The 19,430-nt window shown below is 35.6% G+C and overlaps 1 protein-coding gene across 1 annotated transcript in view; it reads left to right on the plus strand.

Annotated features, from left to right (window-relative positions):
- The first annotated feature begins 9,783 nt into the window (after nucleotides 1–9,783).
- Nucleotides 9,784–19,430, plus strand: part of TNFSF13B (TNF superfamily member 13b) — a 34,584-nt gene continuing 24,937 nt past the window's right edge. Inside the window, exons 1-2 of the mRNA XM_032246199.1 lie at nucleotides 9,784–11,756; nucleotides 11,862–11,946. Coding sequence (XP_032102090.1) covers nucleotides 11,418–11,756; nucleotides 11,862–11,946 — 424 coding nt within the window. The 5' untranslated portion in view covers nucleotides 9,784–11,417. The remainder of the gene's footprint in view (nucleotides 11,757–11,861; nucleotides 11,947–19,430) is intronic.

Genomic DNA, 19,430 nt, shown 5'->3' on the forward strand with positions numbered 1-19,430 from the left:
AAAAAAAAAAAAAAAAAAAAAAAAAAAAAAAAAGTCTTCATATTTGAGTAGCAGAAAAATACAAGAGAAATCTTTGATCCCTGATAGAGCACTAAACAAAATATAATTTAATTTTACATATATACACACATATGCACACACTTTTTCTATTTTTTTTCCCACAAGGGATACCATGGATAAATTCTCCATAGTGAGATGGTTGAGTTGAAGTACAGATCTGTTTTTAATGTTTCTAGTATTGCTATATTGGTTTCCAAAACAACCTTATTATTTTACATTTTCAAGAGTAACCTTTGCTCACATTTTAATTAACGATATATAATATGTATCAGTGTTAGCTATCTTGATTTAATTTCATTACCTGTATTATTTTGGCTTGTTCCTTTTTAAATTTCTTTGGATGAGTGTTAATTCTTTTGAACATCTTTGTGTTTATATGACAGCTTTGTTTTCAATGCTTTTTTTTTTTTTTAATGAGTACTGCTTTGGCTCGCATGTTTTGCTATAAGTTGTTTCTCCGTTTGTGGCTTTCTAGGTAGTTTCTAACCTCAGTTTTGCATACTTCTTTGATACAAACCTGATCTATGAATGTGTTTTTACATTTTCAAGTAAGCAACTCTTTGATCATTTTTTATAATCATTTCTTTTTTAATGAGATTATAACTAATGAATGGTATATATCAGTTAGGTATTACTAAGAAGTCAGACTAAAGAACAACAAGACAAACTTAAGTAGAATGAGACAAATCATAATGATAATAAATAGAACCATCTGCTGATTACTTAGAAGACACTAGCAAAACAGATAAGTTTTAGCTATTCTTTCAAGAGTATGCAGGAGAAATCATATGCAGACAACTTTTTAAAAAAATACTTAATCATGGATACAAAATAAATGGAAAACCAGATGAGAAACTATTTTGCATAAATATTTGAAGTAAAATTTGAAATTGTTTAAAATGATCTTATACAATAGAATTTAACTCCATGACACTAGAGTTTTCTTTTTTCTTTCTGACTTTTTTCCTCTGTTTTAATTTTTGTATGCCTAGTACCTAGAACAATACTGAAAGACTGAATGGTTAATACCCTTCCTCTGCAATTGCTTTACCTACTTTGTTATTTCATTTTTCTTGTACTCAAGAGAAATGTATGTATACACCAATTTCCCGTTAATTTTACTGCACAAATTTATTCATAATACCCTCTTATCTGTTTAGGATCTGTAATAACTCTAATATGTCCCCTTTTTAAAATTTGTCATTGAAATTTTATACTTTCTCTATTTTTACTTTGTCTTACTATAAATTATTAATTTTATTTATTTCAAATAACCAATTTTTAATTCTCTTTATTGTATAGTAATTTATTTCATTAATCTTCTTTTTTATATTTCTTGCTGTTATCTTTAAGCTTAATTTGTTTTCACCTTTTAACTTTTTAGGGCATTGTGAACTGTATGCTCAGATTATTTCTTTTGATTCTTTTTATAACATGCAGTCAAAGATACCATTTTTTTCTCATAAAAATAGCTTTAAATGCATTTTACAAGATTTTATATCCTCTATTTTCATCTTATTCCAACAACTATTTCTATATGCAGTAATATCATCAGACCTTACCTGGGTCAATTTTTCTCAGCACTTTTTTTTCTTTCTTTTCTTTATCTTTTTTCATTTTTCTTTTTTTTTTTTTCAAAAAGCTACTCATATAGATTTTCTCAGCATTTTAACCTAGGACTTGATTAACACTTTCTTTTTTTTCTCCCTATTTTTTTTTTCTTTTTTATTATACTTTAAGTTCTGGGGTACATGTGCAGGTCATGCAGGATTGTTACACAGTTGTACACATGCCATGGTGGTTTACTGCATCCATCCCCCATCACCTACATTAGATATTTCTCCTAATATTATCTATCCCCAAACCTCCCAGCCCCAGCTATCCCTCCCCTAGATCTCCCACCCGCTAACAGGCCCCAGTGTGTGATGTTCCCCTCCCTGTGTCCATGTTTTCTCATTGTTCAACACTCACTTATCAGTGAGAACATGCAGTATTGGATTTTCTGTTCTTGTGTCAGTTTGCTGAGAATGATGATTTCCAGCTTTATCCATGTCCCTGCAAAGGACATGAACTCATCCTTTTTTATGGTATTCCATGGTATATACATGCCACATTTTCTTTATCCAGTCTATCATTGATGGGCATTTGAGTTAGTTCCAAGTCTTTGCTATTGTAAACAGTGCTGCAGTGAACATACATGTGCATGTGTCTTTATAATAGAATGATTTATAATCCTTTGGGCGTATACCCAGTAATGGGATTGCTAGGTCAAATGGTATTTCTACTTTTGGATCCTTGAGGAATCACCACACTGTCTCCCACAATGGTTGAACTAATTTACACTCCCACCAACAGTATAAAAGTGTTCCTATTTCTCTACATCCTCTTCAGCATCTGTTGTCTCCAGATTTTTTAATGATTGCCATTCTAACTGGAGTAAGATGGTATCTCAATGTGGTTTTGACTTGCATTTCTCTAATGATCAGTGATGATGAGCATTTTTTCATATGTTTGTTGACCTCATAAATGTCTTCTTTTGAAAAGTGTCTGTTCATGTCCTTCACCCACTTTTGAATGGGTTTTTTTCTTGCAAATCTGCTTTAGTTCTCTGTAGATTCTGGATATTAGCCCTTTAATATCCCATTTGTCTATTTTGGCTCTTGTTGCCATTGCTTTTTGCTGTTTTAGTCATGAAGTCCTTGCCTATGCCTATGTCCTGAATGGTATTACCTAGGTTTTCTTCTAGGATTTTTATGGTGTTAGGTCTTATGTTTAAATCTTTAATCCATCTGGAGTTAATTTTTGTGTAAGATATCAGGAAGGGGTAGCCATGTGTTTCAGCTTTCTGCACATGGCTAGCCAGTTTCTAACTGCAGTTTCAGGTCTTTCATAGATTAAGAAGCATTGTTCTTTTTTCCTGTAAGTTTGTATGTCATTGCCTCTGTCTAATCTTATCCTCTCCCCTTTTTATGTTCCCATTTTTCTTGCATGTGAGTTGCAAAACACTCTGAGTTTTGAGGTTTTACTTCTATTTGAGCCTGCAGGTCGGTAACTCAGAGCTCAAAAATGATCATCCTTTTCTTTAATACATGTATTAAATTGTTTACTTGAAAACTACAGAGATTTTTTTAGTTCCTAAAACATTTCTTTAATTGAATCTTAAGTCCTCTATTCATTTTTAAAATTCAAGTTGTCTCTATCTCTTTGTGTTGTGTGTATGTTCTGCGTTCTCCTTCTTTGACCACTTATCTCTCTTAAACACCTCCTGTGCTTTATTTGATGGTTCAGCTGGTGCAGTCTAGCCTCAGCAGGTGGGAAATCAAGTACTGTGTAACTCTATGAGCCAGGATTGGACTAGCAGGGAAACTTCCAGTCTACTCTGAGGCATTTGGGGGAGGCTTTTATTTCTTGTGATCCCCTGATAGTCTTTCAGCTTTAGGGACAGGAAAGACTAACTCTAAGCATTGAATTCCTTTGTGGGTGCTCGGAGGCCCAGGAACCTTGGCATATTCCTGTGAGGCTGATGTTAGCCACTGCCTGGGGCTCACAGGTTTCTGTTTAACTATTCTACTTAAGGCCCTTTGAGACTCAGGTCCCAGATGCAGTACCTCAAATACTCTCAAGAAATAAACCTCACGTTATTTTTCTCTATGTAGGGCCAATTAGAGCGAAAAGCCCCTCGCTAACACCCAATCACCTCTAAGTTCTACTGGAATTTGGCTCAGAGGAGAAATACAATTTATAGCTGTTAGCAAAGGAGAGGAAAGATGCATTCATTTTGCACTTTTCTTAGAATACATTGTCTCTCTCTTATTTTTCTTTTAGTTTGAAATAATTATCTTCTTACATGGAGATACACAGATTCTGATTTTGTATTTTTTTTTTCTGAAAGAGGTGACTACATTTATTTTGGTTCCACATAGAAAAGACAGATTCATTAAATACATCTTCACATAATAGTACTTTTTCTTAAGATTCCTAACATATTGAATAGCTTAAATTATGAAAAATAACTTTATATTAAAACCGTAGTTAAGACTCTTCTTAAAAAATGAATTAGTTTTTCTAGCTTGTAGATGTTGACCTTTTCTCTTTACACCATAGTTTCAAAAAGTGGACATTAGGAAAAATTCTGAAAGAACATTTAAATCTCTTTTATACAAAGTGTTTTGGTTACAATTCTTACAACTAGCAGAATTAGGATGTCTTTGGATCCCAATCAAACTGCTAATCGAATTAGCAGAATTAGGATATCTTTGGGTGAATTAACACCTCATCTTGTCTCACACTGGTATAAAAGGTAAGGAAATACTATGGCCCAAATAACAAGCATGAAGAGTTGAGTAATCCAGAAGGACAATTGTGTCCTCACAGACCCAGCTTCCCTCCAGAATCCTGTTCTCACCCTCGATGTTTCAGTCTGGGGCTGACAGCTGTTGGAGGATGGCAGTTCTCGATGATCTCGGGCAGGCTTATAATGTCTAGTGGAAGAAAAGGAGCGTCTCTTTCTTGTCAATCTCTTTAAGAATGAGGAACTCTTTCTTAGCAGTCCCCCCAGGAGACTACCTCACAAACAACTGTAAAAAGCTTCTCACATTTGTACACCTTTAGCAATCAGTGGTAATGTGTATAGAGTCATTATGAGCAGATTTCATGATAAGGACTTCCCCAAAGTGTGAGATTAAGTCAGCATCCCACAGAGATAGGTATCTAAACAAGGCCGACTTCTAGATTGGAAGCAAGAAAGATTCTGTTAAGACGGTGAAGCAAAATTAGGCAAATAGATACTTCCGACTTCAGAACCTACACTCCTAACCCTATCCTCTTCTCAAAATTTAATTAGCTAAATTTCAAATAAATCAGTGCAAATCAAAACCACATTGAGACACCACGTCACACCAGTTAGAATGGTGATGATTAAAATATCAGGAGACAACAGATGCCAGAGAAGATGAAAAATAGGAATGCTTTTACATTCTTGCTGAGAGTGTAGACTAGTTTAACCATTGTGGAAGACAGTGTGGTGATTCCTCAAGGATCTATAAATAGAAATACCACTTGACCCAGCAATCCCATTACTGGGTATATACCCAAAGGATTATAAATCACTGTATTATAAAGACACATACACACGTATGTATATTGCAGCACTGTTCACAATAGCAAGACTCAGAGCCAATCTAAATGGCCATCAATGACAGACTGGATAAAGAAAGTGTGGCACATATGCATCATGTAATACTATGCAGCCATGAAAAAGGACGAGTTCATGTCCTTTACAGGGACATGGATGAAGCTGGAAACCATCATTCTCAGCAAACTGACACAAGAACAGAAAACCAAACACCACATGTTCTCACTGATAAGTGGGTATTGAACAATGAGAACATATGGACACAGGGAGAGGAACATCACACACTAGAGCTTATTGGGGAGTGGGGTCTAGGGAAGAGATAGCAGGAGGTGGGGGAACTGGGGAGGAATAGCATCAGGATAAATACCTAATGTAGATGATGGGGAATGGATGCAGCAAACCACCGTGGCACGTGTATACCTATGGAACAAACTTGCACGTTCTTCACATGTACCCCAGAGCTTAAAGTATAATAAATAAATTTTAAAAAAATTTGCAGACTTCGCTTTTAATTTTAATTATAATGTTTTTTGTTTTCTGGATACAAAACAGATGCACATATTTTCAGGGTATATGTGATAATTTGATACATTATATAATATGTAAAGAAAAATTCAGGGTAACTGGGGTATTAATCGCCTTAAATATTTATCTTTTTATTTTGTGGGAACATTAAAATGATTCTCTTCTAGCTATTTTGAAATGTACAATAGATTAATGTTAATTATAGTTGCCCTACTGATCCATTAAGCATTAGGTTTGATTTTTCTAATGTTAATCAACCTCTCTTTATCTCCCCTTCTTCCTGGCTTCTGGTAACCGCCAATCTGCTCTCTCTATTCATAAGAGCCACCTTTTTAGCTCCCATATATGAGTGAGAACATGTGATATTTGTCTTTTTATGCTTGGCTTATTTCACTTAACATTATGACGTCTAGCTGGTGAGAATGTGGAGAAAGGAAGCCTAGTGCACTGTTAGTGGGAATGTAAATTAATACAGCCACTATCGAAAACGGTATGGAGGTTCCTCAAAAAACTAAAAACAGAACTACCGTACTTGAGCAATTCCATTACTAGGTCTGTATCCAAAAGAAAGCAATCAATGCATCAAAGAAATATGTTCCTGTTTATTCAGCACTATTCACAATAGCTAAAATATGGAATCAACCTAAGTGTCCATCAATGGATGAAAGAATTTTTAAAGTGTGGTATAAAACAGTGAACTACTATACAGCAATATATAAAAGAAAAACCGTCATTTGTAGCAACCTGGATGAGCCTGGAGAACATTATATTAAGTGAAATAAGCTAGGCACAGAGAGACAAATACTATGTAATCTCACTCAGGTGTGCAATCTTAAAAAAGTTGATCTTATAGAAGTAGAGAGTAGGAGAGTGTGGTTATCAGAGATAGGGCGTGGTTTGTCACCTGGTACAAAATCAGGGTTAGACTGGAGGAAGGAGTTCCAGTGTTCCATTGCACAGGAGTGTGACTATAGTTAACAATAATATATTGTATATTTCAAAATAGCTAGAAGAGAGGAATTCAATGTTCTCACCAGATAGAAACGATAAATGTCTAAGGTGATAGATATGCTAGTTTTCCTAATTTGATCATTACATATTGTATAAGTATATCGAAACATCACGCTGTACCTCACAAATATGTATAATTGTGTGTCAATTAAAATTTTTTAAATTAAAAATTGTATACGGTGATTAAAATTTAGCCTTCTGAATCAAGTTCAACTATAACAACTTATTGTACATAATATATATATACACATATATATAATATTTCTATAAGAAAACAATATGATATTTTTCTGAAATGTAATACTTACCTATATCATACTATTTTCCATGTTCTTGTGTTAGGATACCAGTTTTATCTAGATATACTTTTAGGTACATTCACAGATCTAGAACAGCTGTTGTCTCCAAGCTTGACTGGTGTAAATCCTTGTTAAAAACTCCCTTTTCTTCATAGAAAAGGGGCATAGGAGAGATTCCCCAAACCTCTCATTCTTTATAGCACTATTTAGCCAGAAATTTATAATTCATTTTTAAAAATATTTTTGAGGTTGTCAATGTAAGTACATAGAGAGTGAATGTTTATTTTCTGCTGTTTCTGACTCCTGGACAAACTCACAAGTTATACTCTTTTCAATTCTATCTGCCTATTTCTGAGTGGATAGAATAGTTTTATCAATCACAAAGTGCTAGTATCTCAATGTACTTATTAAATGAAAGAAAAATATGCTTTACACTTACATTAAGAAAAAGATGTGTGTAAAAAGCAGCTAAATACCAACAGTAAACACTGAATATGTAATAATATCACTGCACAATCTCTGGCTCAGATACAGTGGCCTTTTGTGCCTGAATAAACTTGTGATGTGGTGTATTATTCAATGAATATGAATATACTTCTTGTTTAGCAGAATTTCTGTGAAATTATTGCCAAACCATTTCCTCTTCGGGAAACAGATTCTTGATTTATGGAGTAATAACTTCCTTTTGTTCATCTAATAAGAAATTCAAGAATCATGAATGTCACTTTGTTTTCTACCTGTCTTTAGAGAAAATGCAACTGTCAGATCCCTGCGGAGGACGTGCACATTGCAATTCCTGCTTGCCGTCCCTCTGGTCATGGGGACGTGATACCTGCCCGACATGGAAGAAGCACTTGCCCATTTTATGCATGGCACAGCTCACTGCTGCAACCGACATCTAGTACTGGTTTAAAAATAGCTGAGCGTAGCCTTTCCAGTGACTCTGTTTTGATATGGTCAGACATGAAGGTCTCTGCCCAACAGAGCGACGAGGGCAGAGGGAATTCCCTAAAGCAGTCAAATCATTCCCTCCCTTCAGAATTTTCACTGAGGGATATGGAGGGGGATGACCCATCAGAAGTGGGAGAATGTCTACTCATGGGGAGATGCAGTGGTTACAGGAAATCCTGAGTGAAAGGCAGAGAGAAATTGCTTTCCAGCACTGCCTTGCATCCTTTATTTCTATACGTATTTAGGTCATGAAAATACACAAACACATAATCTAAAGGGTCTCAATTATTTTCAGTGAGAAAATTCATACAATCCCCAAAAGAATTCCATTTCTTATGGCAAAGTTACTCCATGTGATTCACCCTAATTTACCTGGAACAAGAACTGACAGAAAATTGTATTGTGTCATGTCTGATGCAAAAGGGTTTACAAACATCCTTACAAAAGGAGATTTCTTCCTGAGAAGGCAGTTGGAGGACCTCTTGTCTACATAGCTGTTAGACTGGGGCACAGTCCCTTAACGTGGGAGTTATAGGTAAGAAAAATTAGAGAGCAGCTTATTTTGGGAGCCAGGATAATAACAAGCTATTTTAAAAAGGTGTTGGAAACTTGCAGAAGCAAAGGGAAAAGAGAACAATCCTAATGGGTAAAAACAAGTAAGTCTGACTGCCTCATTTGTACTGAGACAGTGAGGAAATGGGAATTCGTCAGAGGGTAACTCAGTGGCGCCTGTAAAAGTGACGATGTGCTGATTCCTCAGCAGGCATTTGCTGGGAAACCCTTGCAGATGTTACAAGGACAGTTGTAGAAAATGTCTGGTAGAGCACTGTTTGTAACTGTGGAAAACGTTTCATTCATACTTTGAATGTAAAGAATAAAAGTGAATGAAGAAACGAAAGCATCGCATCGTGCTTTTGATTTACATTTCCCTGATCGTGTAGTACAACCGCTGTGGAAAACTGTGGAGATTCCTTAAAGAACAACTAAAAGGAGAACTACCATTTGATCCAGTAATTCCACTACTGGGTGTCTACTCAGATGAAAAGAAGTCATTTTACAAAAAAGATACTTGCACATGCATGTTTATGGTAGCACAATTCACAATTGCAAAAATATGGAACCAGCCCAAATGCCCATCAATCAATGAGTTGATAAAGAAGCTGTGGTTTTTATTACACACACACACACACATATGTATTCCACACACACACATATATATGTAGTATTCCACACACACACACACATATACACATATATACATATGTATATACATATGTGTATATATATGTATTCCACACACACACACACACACACACACATATATATGTGAGTAGTATTCCACACACACACACACACACACACATATATATGAGTAGTATTCCACACACACACACACATATATATATATGTATGTTCATCATATATATAGTTCATCATATATGTATCATGGTGAGTAATATTACACACACATATATATGTGAGTAGTATTCCACACACACACACACATATATACATGTATATACACATATATATGTGTGTGGGGGGGGGAATACTACTCACCATGATATATATATGATGGAATACTACTCACCCATAAAAAGGAATCAATTAATGGAGTTCACAACAGTGCAGATGGGATTGGAGACTATTATTCTAAGTGAAGTAACCCAGGAATGGAAAACCAAACATTGTATGTTCTTACTCAGAGTGGGAGCTAAATTACAAGGATGCAAAAGCGTAGGAATGATATAATGAACTTGAGGGACTCAGGGCATAGGGTGGGAGGGGGTGAGGGATATAAAACTACAAATAGGGCTCAGTGTGTATACTGCTTGGGTGATGCGTGCACCAAAATTTCACTAATCACCACTGCATAACTTACTCATGTAAACAAATACCACCTATTCCTCCAAAAACCTGTGGAAATAACATTTTTTAATGGAAGCATCCAAAATGTAATTTGCTTCCACATTCTTGTAAGCCTCATTACATGTCTCAGGGACAGTTAATGTCATCATACCAATTCACAGGTGAAGAAATAGAATCACAGAGAGTTTGTGTACTTTCCCTGAGGAGAGTGAGGGGTGAGGCAAATGCATTCAGGAAGCCTGGGTCTAGAGTTCTCACTTTTGCACTATATTATTTCTGTAAATTTCTAACTTAAGACTGTATAGAAATGTAGAGCGAGACAGAACTAAAGCTCACTACCCTTAGCCCATAGGGGAGAAGTGACTACCCAGGGCTTGGTAAGTGCTCAGTAAGATTTGTTGAAAGACAAATCAGTATTTCAATGCTGGGGCAAAGCAGTGAGAAACTGGCGAATGTCCAGGAACCAGCCACCAGGATAAGGCAGGACTAGGATGAATGTAACAGTCCTCACAGGTCCACCAGGTCAACAACAGAGAGATCAGAAGCCAAGGGGGCTCTTGTTTGATCAAGGACCTTTTGTATACAGACCTGTAGGTTCTGGCACAGTTGATGTGTGAGTCGTAGACAAGCTACATGAGAGTGGTTAACGGTAGCAGACGGGCATTTGGAGCTGGAGAGAAGGCCGATTCTCCTAAACTGTATCGGATTGAGCAGGGACTTAAAGCTTCAGAAGTCTGAGCAGCAAAGCTGAGACCAGGCTCCCTGGGACAGGCTGTCCATATGCATAATTGAGTTTCAGTGATGAGTCTCAGGAGGAAAACGTGTATGCATGTTTTCCTTAAAAATACATTCACTTATATTTAGAGAATCCTTCTGATGTCTAAATATGTCTGCAAAACTTAGTCTCAGTTTTACAACATTATTTGGATAATAATATGAGTAATTCCCAGTGAATTTACTTCCATGTATCCTTCAAGGATACTCCATTTTATTTCATACTTGAAGACTGTTAATAAATCACTCTCTAGCTAAGTACAATTCAACGCTAAAGCACTTAGCTTATCTGACCTTCACATTAATTACTTTTATTACAGCACCAGAAACTTTCAGCCGCTTTTCCCCCTTCCTTATGAAGCCATGTGGCCCTAAGGAGCCAAGGCTCCCTTACTACGCTTAAGGGAGGGCTTCTTAGACATGTGCATGTCTTCAAAGCTTTCCCTTGAATGTGCCAAATAACTCCAAGTTTCCTCAGCAGATTTAAGGGGCTTTAAATCTACTTGAGCATGGATGTTATGAGATGACCTTGAAATTCTTACAAAAACTGAAAGTGAAATGAGGAACACAGATTGAGCAATCCAATCAGAGGGCAAATGCCAGCAAACCTACTGTACAGTAGGGGTAGAGATGCAGAAAGGCAGAAAGAAGAAAATTCAGGAGAACCCTCCTGAGGGGTGAGCCAAACCCTGCCATCGCACGCAGGACATCAACACACACAGATAACAGGAAATGACCCATTCCCTGTGGTCACTTATTCTAAAGGCCCCAACCTTCAAAGTTCAAGTCGTGATATGGATGACTCTACAGAAAGGGAGCAGTCACGCCTTACTTCTTGCCTTAAGAAAAGAGAAGAAATGAAACTGAAGGAGTGTATTTCCACCCTCCCACAGAAGGAAAGCCCCTCTGTCCGATCCTCCAAAGACGGAAAGCTTCTGGCTGCAACCTTGCTGCTGGCACTGCTGTCCTGCTGCCTCACGGTGGTGTCTTTCTATCAAGTGGCCGCCCTGCAAGGGGATCTGGCCAGCCTCCGGGCAGAGCTGCAGGGCCACCACTCAGAGCAGCTGCCAGCAGGGGCAGGAGCCCCCAAGGCCACCGTGAAGGAAGCTCCAGCTGTCACCGCGGGACTGAAAGTGAGTTTGCAGCAGCTGCAAGCTGCAGGCACGATCCTGCTTCCACTGGTGCCTTTCCCTTGCCTCAGCTGTCTTTCCAATAACTTGGAGTTTTTCTCTTCTCAGATCTTTGAAGCACCAGCTCCAGGAGAAGGCAACCCCAGTCAGAGCAGCAGAAAGAAGCGTGCCGTTCAGGATCCAGAAGAAACAGGTATGTGTTGGGCACAGACACTTTGAGGAGTCTAGAGAATTAGGAGGGATTAGAGAATAACATCCAGTTTTGGGGATCTAGCGTTGAGTATCCCCTCTATGAGCCTAGTAAATAGAGACTACGAAATTTACCATGCAAACCAGACATGGCTTTAGAGCAAATGTAATAGGCTGCATGGATGTGCTTTGTCCTCCAATGATCAGATGGTGGAGTGGAAGCGTTTATCTGTGCATGTGTAAGTATTTATCTGTGCATTGAGCACAGGGGAGATCAAAGAGCCACCTGTGTTTCCTCAAGTAGATAATGCATTCCCATGTGAGAAGCGTTATTTGTCACTCCAGAAAAATGAAAAAAAGCACTGCATCCTAGAATTAGACTTTGCTTACCTGGGTCATAGAAAGTTAAAGACATCTGTTTTCTGAATGTGCATTGCATGCTGTGAAACCAGGTAGATGTTGTAATGAAGGGCCCTGTATATTGTGCTTTAATTTTGTTTCTTTTATAAAAGGTTATTTTAGACACATTACACACACACACACACACTTTAAAGCTTTTAAGGAATGCTTTTCCAGGGCATTCCATGCATTTATCATCTTCTTATAATTGTCCTTTAGTGATTTCTGACTTCATGCTCTGCTCATTCCATAGAACTTTATAGAGTTGGTGGGGCCTACCAAAACGATCAGTTCTAGTTCTTTCATTTGAAGGTGAAATAACGAATCTTTGTATTACATTTATTAAAGTTATAATGTAACAAATCCTTGATATTATTGTCCTTTTATTAAATATATTGAAAGAAAATTTTACCTGGAATGTATTGTACAGCTATAGACCAGAATAGGTATTTTCAAACATATTATTTTGTTTAACCTTCATATTGACTCTATGAAGTCCATAGAATACATGCAATAATTTACGTATATTATCACTTCTGAAGAGAATTGCATAAGAAATATAGAAATAAATACACCAGGGACCCTTCCATTATACACAAACACACATGTATGAGGTACCCTGACTACAAACTTATTTTTTTGACTATATGCTTTATTAATAAAAAAATATTTTTTATTTTATAAAACCATAATTTTTGGTATCTGGTTATTATATCTTTGTACCAGTAACCAGGAATAACTGGGTTTAAACATTTTTAAATTAGGAAACATGCACATATTTATTATTTTAGGACATCAATTATTTTTCTAGTTTGCATTTTTTACTATATTTACTACACAATTGAAAATAATACAGAATATACACTATGACATATTTTGTTTTGACTTACATGATAAGAATTTTTTCTATTTCTAAGTATTTTTCATATATCTCTATTAATTTATCTACCAATTGTTTAATATAGTTATTTCCATTTTCATTGCTGTAATACAACATGCAAAAGTTTTGTACAAAAGTTTTTATTTCTGTGAAATTATATCTTCAATGTAAAGTCCATATAGTGAAATATCTGAGCTAGGGAGAAGAAACCTCTTCATCACCCTTGTTTCCAACTGCCACATTGTTTTCAAAATGAGTTATAAATGCAGTCAAAAATGTGGTGGACCAGTTCCCCACATTCTTGCTAGCCTGTTATCTTTAAAATTTATTTTGGCCAGGTTAGTAGTTGTAAAACAATATCTCACATTTATTTTGATTTGTTGCTTGTTTACTAATACAAATGAACTTTCTGCATATTTTGATTACTTATAATTTTTATCTTTTGCTAATTTTTATTTATAACTGTCTCCATTTGTCTGTCCTACATTTTTATAGTTTTGGATAAATTCTAATTAGACATATTGATTTTTGATCAAAATTTTGAGGTAAATGTTTTAATGGTTTTGCTTTTTTTTTTTTTTTTTTTACTGGTGCATTTTGCATTTCTCTATAGTATTGCAATAATCTTTTAAAATTTTCTCTAATATTAAAACTAAAAATATATTTGCTCATGATTTCTTAAGTAGTTGACTTCCTGCCACTTTGACTTTTTCATAGTCTAGGGTTTTGTTTTAACTCGTTAGTCTTTCTGGTGTTTATTTTAGTGAATCATCTCACATTGGCTTTAACTTCCCCCTCTCTCTTTTTTCCTTTCAAACTGTTATCTCAACCAATTGTATTAAATAGTTCTTTTTAACTCCTTTGTGTTGAAAAACTTACCATGTTTTACTAAGCTCCTCATAAGAGTTGAATCTATTTAAGACTCTTTTATTGATTAATTATTCTATTTTTATGCTTTAAAGGCACTTTTTAAGGCAATTTGTATTATAAGGGGCTTCAATAACTAGTACGACAGGATTCTTCAATCTCCTTAACCTTCGCTGCTGCCATCCCACTGTTTCTAAATATTAGTTTTAAAAATAAACTTTAACTTTACAATTAAATAAAAGATGTAGACTCATTTCAGCTGATATAAGAAGAAAAGAACAATAGAGTAAGAAATAAATAACTTCTTGGGTCACATTTTCTCAAAATTTTCCTATTAATACTTTTATGTATTTATATTTTAATAGCATCCAGGAATTGTATACTTATGAGAATCTTTCACCAAATAATTTGCAATTTGTAGATTCTAACAAAGTGAAAAAAACATTTACCTAGATTTCCAAAGCCCAGAAGTAGTCACTGTTATTATTTCATGGTTTGTCCTAGACTCTTTAGTAAACATTAACGCAGTGTGCATATAGGTATATATTGCACACATTTGAGCCTTGAACAACACACGTTTTAACAGCATGGATACCCTTACAGGTCGATTTTTTTTCAATAAAGCTATTGGAAAATTATTTGTAGATATGCAATAATTTGAAAAACTTGTGGAAGAACTGTGTAACCTTGAAATGTTGAAAATATTAGGATTAATTAGCCATGTCATGAATGCATAAAATATATGTGGATACTAGTCTATTTTCTTATTTCTGTCACAAAATATACCCAAAAGTTAAAAATTCTCAAAACATATGCATACAAACAGACTGTACACTGAGCCATTAGTAGTCTAGAGAAATGGAAACAAACACAAACATGCAGTATTAAGTCATAACTGCATAAAATTAACTGTGGTACATACTGTACTACTGTAAAGAATAGAATAATTTCATAGCCACCTCCTGTTGCTATTGCAGTGAGCTCAAGTGCAGTGAGTATCTTTCTAAAACACCATGTGATGCTAATCATCTCTGCGTGAGCCAGCTGTATCTCCAATGAATTGGGTATTGCAGTAAAAACGATCTCTCGTGATTTGTGTATATTTTTCACCTTGTTTAATAAACTTTGAATGACACCATAGGACCTATAGAAAGTGCCACTAATGATGCTGGAAATGCTCCCAAGAAACAAAGAAGAGTCATGACATTTTAGTTGACCCTTGAACAACACAGGTTTGAACTGTGAGGTTCCACTCATATGTGGATTTTCTTCCACTTCCCACCCGTGAGACAGCAGGAGCAACACTTACTTTTCCTCCTCCGCCTTAGCTTACTCAGTGTGAAGAATGAAGAACTCTGTAATGATCCACTTCCGCATAAGGAGCAGTAAATGCGTTTTCTCTTTTTTGTGATTATTTAAATAACATTTTCTTTTCTCCAGCTTACTTTATTGTAAGAATACAGTATATAATACATATAACTTATGAAATATGTATTCAGTTTTTGTTATTAGAAAGGCTTCTGGTCAACAGTAGGCTATTAGCAGTTAAGATTTCGTGAGTCAAAAGTTAAGCACAAATTTTTGACTGCATGGGATCAATTCCTGTATTGTTCAAGTATCAGCTGTATTTGTTCATACACACACACACACACACACACACATATATATATATATATAGAGAGAGAGAGAGAGAGTGCATGTATGTGTGTTATGTGTATATACTCATATAGGACACAGTATACATACTCAACATTCATAAATCCAAGGTGGAAGGTTTGAAGATAAGAATCTTAATGACAGGTAATGTCTACTATTCCTTGTTAATTTACTTGGTTTAGCATATTCCAAAATTAATGTTTATATTCTCAAGAAAATTGTTTGTAACACAAGGACTTTTTTTTAGTAGGATTTTTTTGGCATTGAGAAAATTCTATGCAGCTTTCTTTGATTTTTGTTTTCATTTAAGTTCTGATTTATTTTCGATAGCACTCAAAAACCTTAGGTTGTCCTTTTTACTTTGAAGTGTTCATTTGTAGTTATATTAATTAGCTGTCCGCATGTTTTAGAACCATGTATTTTTATTGGAACTTCACACAAACTGCAGTTGAAGGGAGGGGAATTACTATTAGCCAACATGTCCTAATGATACTCTCTTCCAGGCATCTCATGGCTAAACACTGCTTTTACTTAATTTTAGAATTTAGTACTCTGGCTTTAGTTTTGTTTTTCTTAATTATTTTGTGTTTCAAACCAAAATCTCATTAAGCTTAATGTATTTCATAAGATCATTTTTTATTGTAGTATAATAAACAGAAATGTGGGGAAATCCAGGATTAAAAAATTGCCAAATAGCTCATATTAGCCAAAAATTCACTTTTAAGCCCATAACTGTGTTTGGAGATATTCCCAATTTAAAAAATAACTAAAACAATATGGCTTTGAAAAATTACATAGTAAGATTTACTTACAGATGGAATCATGGATATCCACATTTTAAACATTACCTAAGTATAATTTTATTAATTTTAAGAACCTAAAGATAAATGTCTTTAGCATCTATCAAGAAAGTGAATTCTTTCAAATGGGTTATCACTGACCTAAAAAAGGTTCCTTGTTAAAATTACGTTAACTTTGCATTTTCTTTCCTGTTAATTAATAGCTATTAGAAATTTATATGTTTTTGGTTGCAGAAGGATAAAATTATTTTTATTTATAATGTTTATTGTAATTGCCTCAATTATAATAATAAAATAATCGTAAAAATATGAACAATTCAAAGTAATGTAAAGCAAGAATAGAAAAAAATTGTCCATGTTTTACCTTCCAAATAATTATTGTGAGATTTTGGTCAATCTACTTCAAGTTATATTTTTCTTCCTTTTTAAGTGAGCTTGGGATTAAGACTTACACAAAGCTTGCAAAGAGAGAACAGACAGTTGGCATGTACCCCTCTTCAGCTTCCCTAATGCTGACATCTTACAGATCATGGTATCTCATTACAAAAAAAAAAACAACTTTGAGACAAGTACTACCTCTAGACTTCATTTGAATTTCACCAGTTTTTCTACTAATGATTTTATGTTTTAAGATCCATCAGATATCACATTGTATTTAACATTTTTTAATTAGAATTTTGAATGTAGCATCTATAGATGAACACCTAATATTAAAGCTTAAGCTTTCTCTAGGATAAGCCTTTCTAATTGCAAAAAGTAAACGTATCAATACAATTTTTGAGTCTTCTTTTTTGAAATCCAAAGCCCAACTCCTTTGCAAGGAAAGATGAGATGTTTGACAAGTCTCTAACGCCTAGTCTTTGCCTGCTTGGCGTTTCTGGCTTAGCTGTGAGTTCAAGGCTATAACATGAGTCTTGGAAGCATGCAGTGTAGAACTTGACCCTTATCAAAATTAGGCTAACTTGAGCCTCTTACCCAGCAAGGGTGTGTTCCTTCCTGGAACAGAATCAGCTGGCTGCTGCTACGGCGATCTTTGACCAGAGGTTTCCCTGAATGTTATTTTTTCTTTCTCCCTGCTTCAATAGTGAGACTTTTTTCAGTGTTGCAAGCACTGACTTCTGTTCAATTTCTGGAAAGGTATTTAAAATTGAAAACAGTGGCTTTCCAACCAAATCTTTGACCTGTTCTTGTTAAGCTTGAAATTTTGGGAAACAGACGAGCTAGGAAACAAATCAGTCAACACAGCCAAATGTGATATTGTGTCTGTTTTATACAATCTTACATTATAGTGAGTTGGAGAGAAACAGAAAAATGATAGTACATATAGTTAATTAGCAAATTATAATACTAGAAAATAGTAAATATGTTGAAAAAGTGAGAAAGTTAGGACAATTGAGTATCAGGAATGTGAAGGGTGAGGAAGGGAAAGAAATGTGTTTATATTTTGAATGGAGAGGCCAGGTTAAGCCCTTTTATCTTCTTGAAAGCTTAATAATCCTTTATAATTTTGTCTTCTTTTTTATTGCTCTCTTGCCCAGGCTGGAGTGTAGTGGCTCAATCTCGGCTCTCTGCAACCTCTGCCTTTTAAGTTCAAGCAATTCTCCTTCCTCAGCCTCCCAAGTAGCTGGGACTACAGGCACACACCACCATTCCCAGCTAATTTTTTGTATTTTTAGTCAAGACGGGGTTTCATCATGTTAGCCAGGATGGTCTCAATCTCCTGACCTCGTGATCTGTCCGCCTTGGCCTCCCAAAGTGCTGGGATTACAGGCGTAAGCCACCATGCCCAGCACTATAATTTTGACCTCTTTTTTCAGACATTGCAGACATTAGTAGGTGATATTTAAAATAAATTCAGACTGTTTAGGCCTGTGTTGTTTTTATCAGTAATTTGATATGAATGGAAAATGTTAGTTTTAATATATATTCTTTTTATACATCAACTCCTACTTAACATAACTGCATTGAGCAGCTGCATTTTTGTTGTGGTGGTATTTTCTTTTAAAAGATATTCACATTTCCGAATAGTTAGAGAAAGAGAAGATTTCTCTCCAAATAGATTTATCACCCACTGTTTCTGCAAATATCTGAGGTAGGCACACCATAATATACAAAGAAGAGGAGAACGAAACTAACAATTATCAGGCATGTTTCACGTGCAAACACTGTTTTAGGCTTTGAGTGTGTATATCGTTTACCCTCTTACACACCCTGTTAGCTTGGCATTATTGTCTTCATTTTAGATGAGAAAACTGAAACCCAGAGAATCAATTGCTTCTGTCAGCAAGTCAATATTGTTGGAGAAGGTAAGCCAAATTGATGCAAAATAAAATAGATAAGTTATTTACAATTCATAAAACACATCTAAATTATGACTTCAATCTATTTTCACAACAGTATGAAATGGATAGTGTTATTGCCATTGCTACAGGACCCAACATTTACCCAAAGTTAGCCTTTGGGTCGGGGGTTTCTGCAATATAGACCCTTCTGTGGTTGCGAGAAAAATGTTACAGGGAAGGCGTCCCGATCCAGACCCCCAAAGAGGGTTGTTGGAGCTCATGCAAGAAAGAATTCAGGGCGAATCCACAGAGTGAAGTGAAAGCAAGTTTCTTAGGAAAGTAAAGGAATAAAGGAATGACTACTCCATAGACAGAACAGCCTTGAGGGCTGCTGTTTGCCCATTTTTATGGCTATTTCTTGATGATATGCTAAACAAGGGGTGGATTATTCATGCCTTCCCTTTTTAGACCATACAGAGTAACTTCCTGATGTGGCCTTGGCATTTGTAAACTGTCACGACGCTGGTGGGCATATAGCAGTGAGGACCACCACAGGTCACTCCTCGCCATCTTGGTTTTGGTGGGTTTTAGCTGGCTTGTTTAC

The sequence above is a fragment of the Sapajus apella genome, unplaced genomic scaffold (assembly GCF_009761245.1).
Source record: "Sapajus apella isolate SASKATOON/1434 unplaced genomic scaffold, GSC_monkey_1.0 scaffold60, whole genome shotgun sequence".
Lineage (NCBI taxonomy): Eukaryota > Metazoa > Chordata > Mammalia > Primates > Cebidae > Sapajus > Sapajus apella.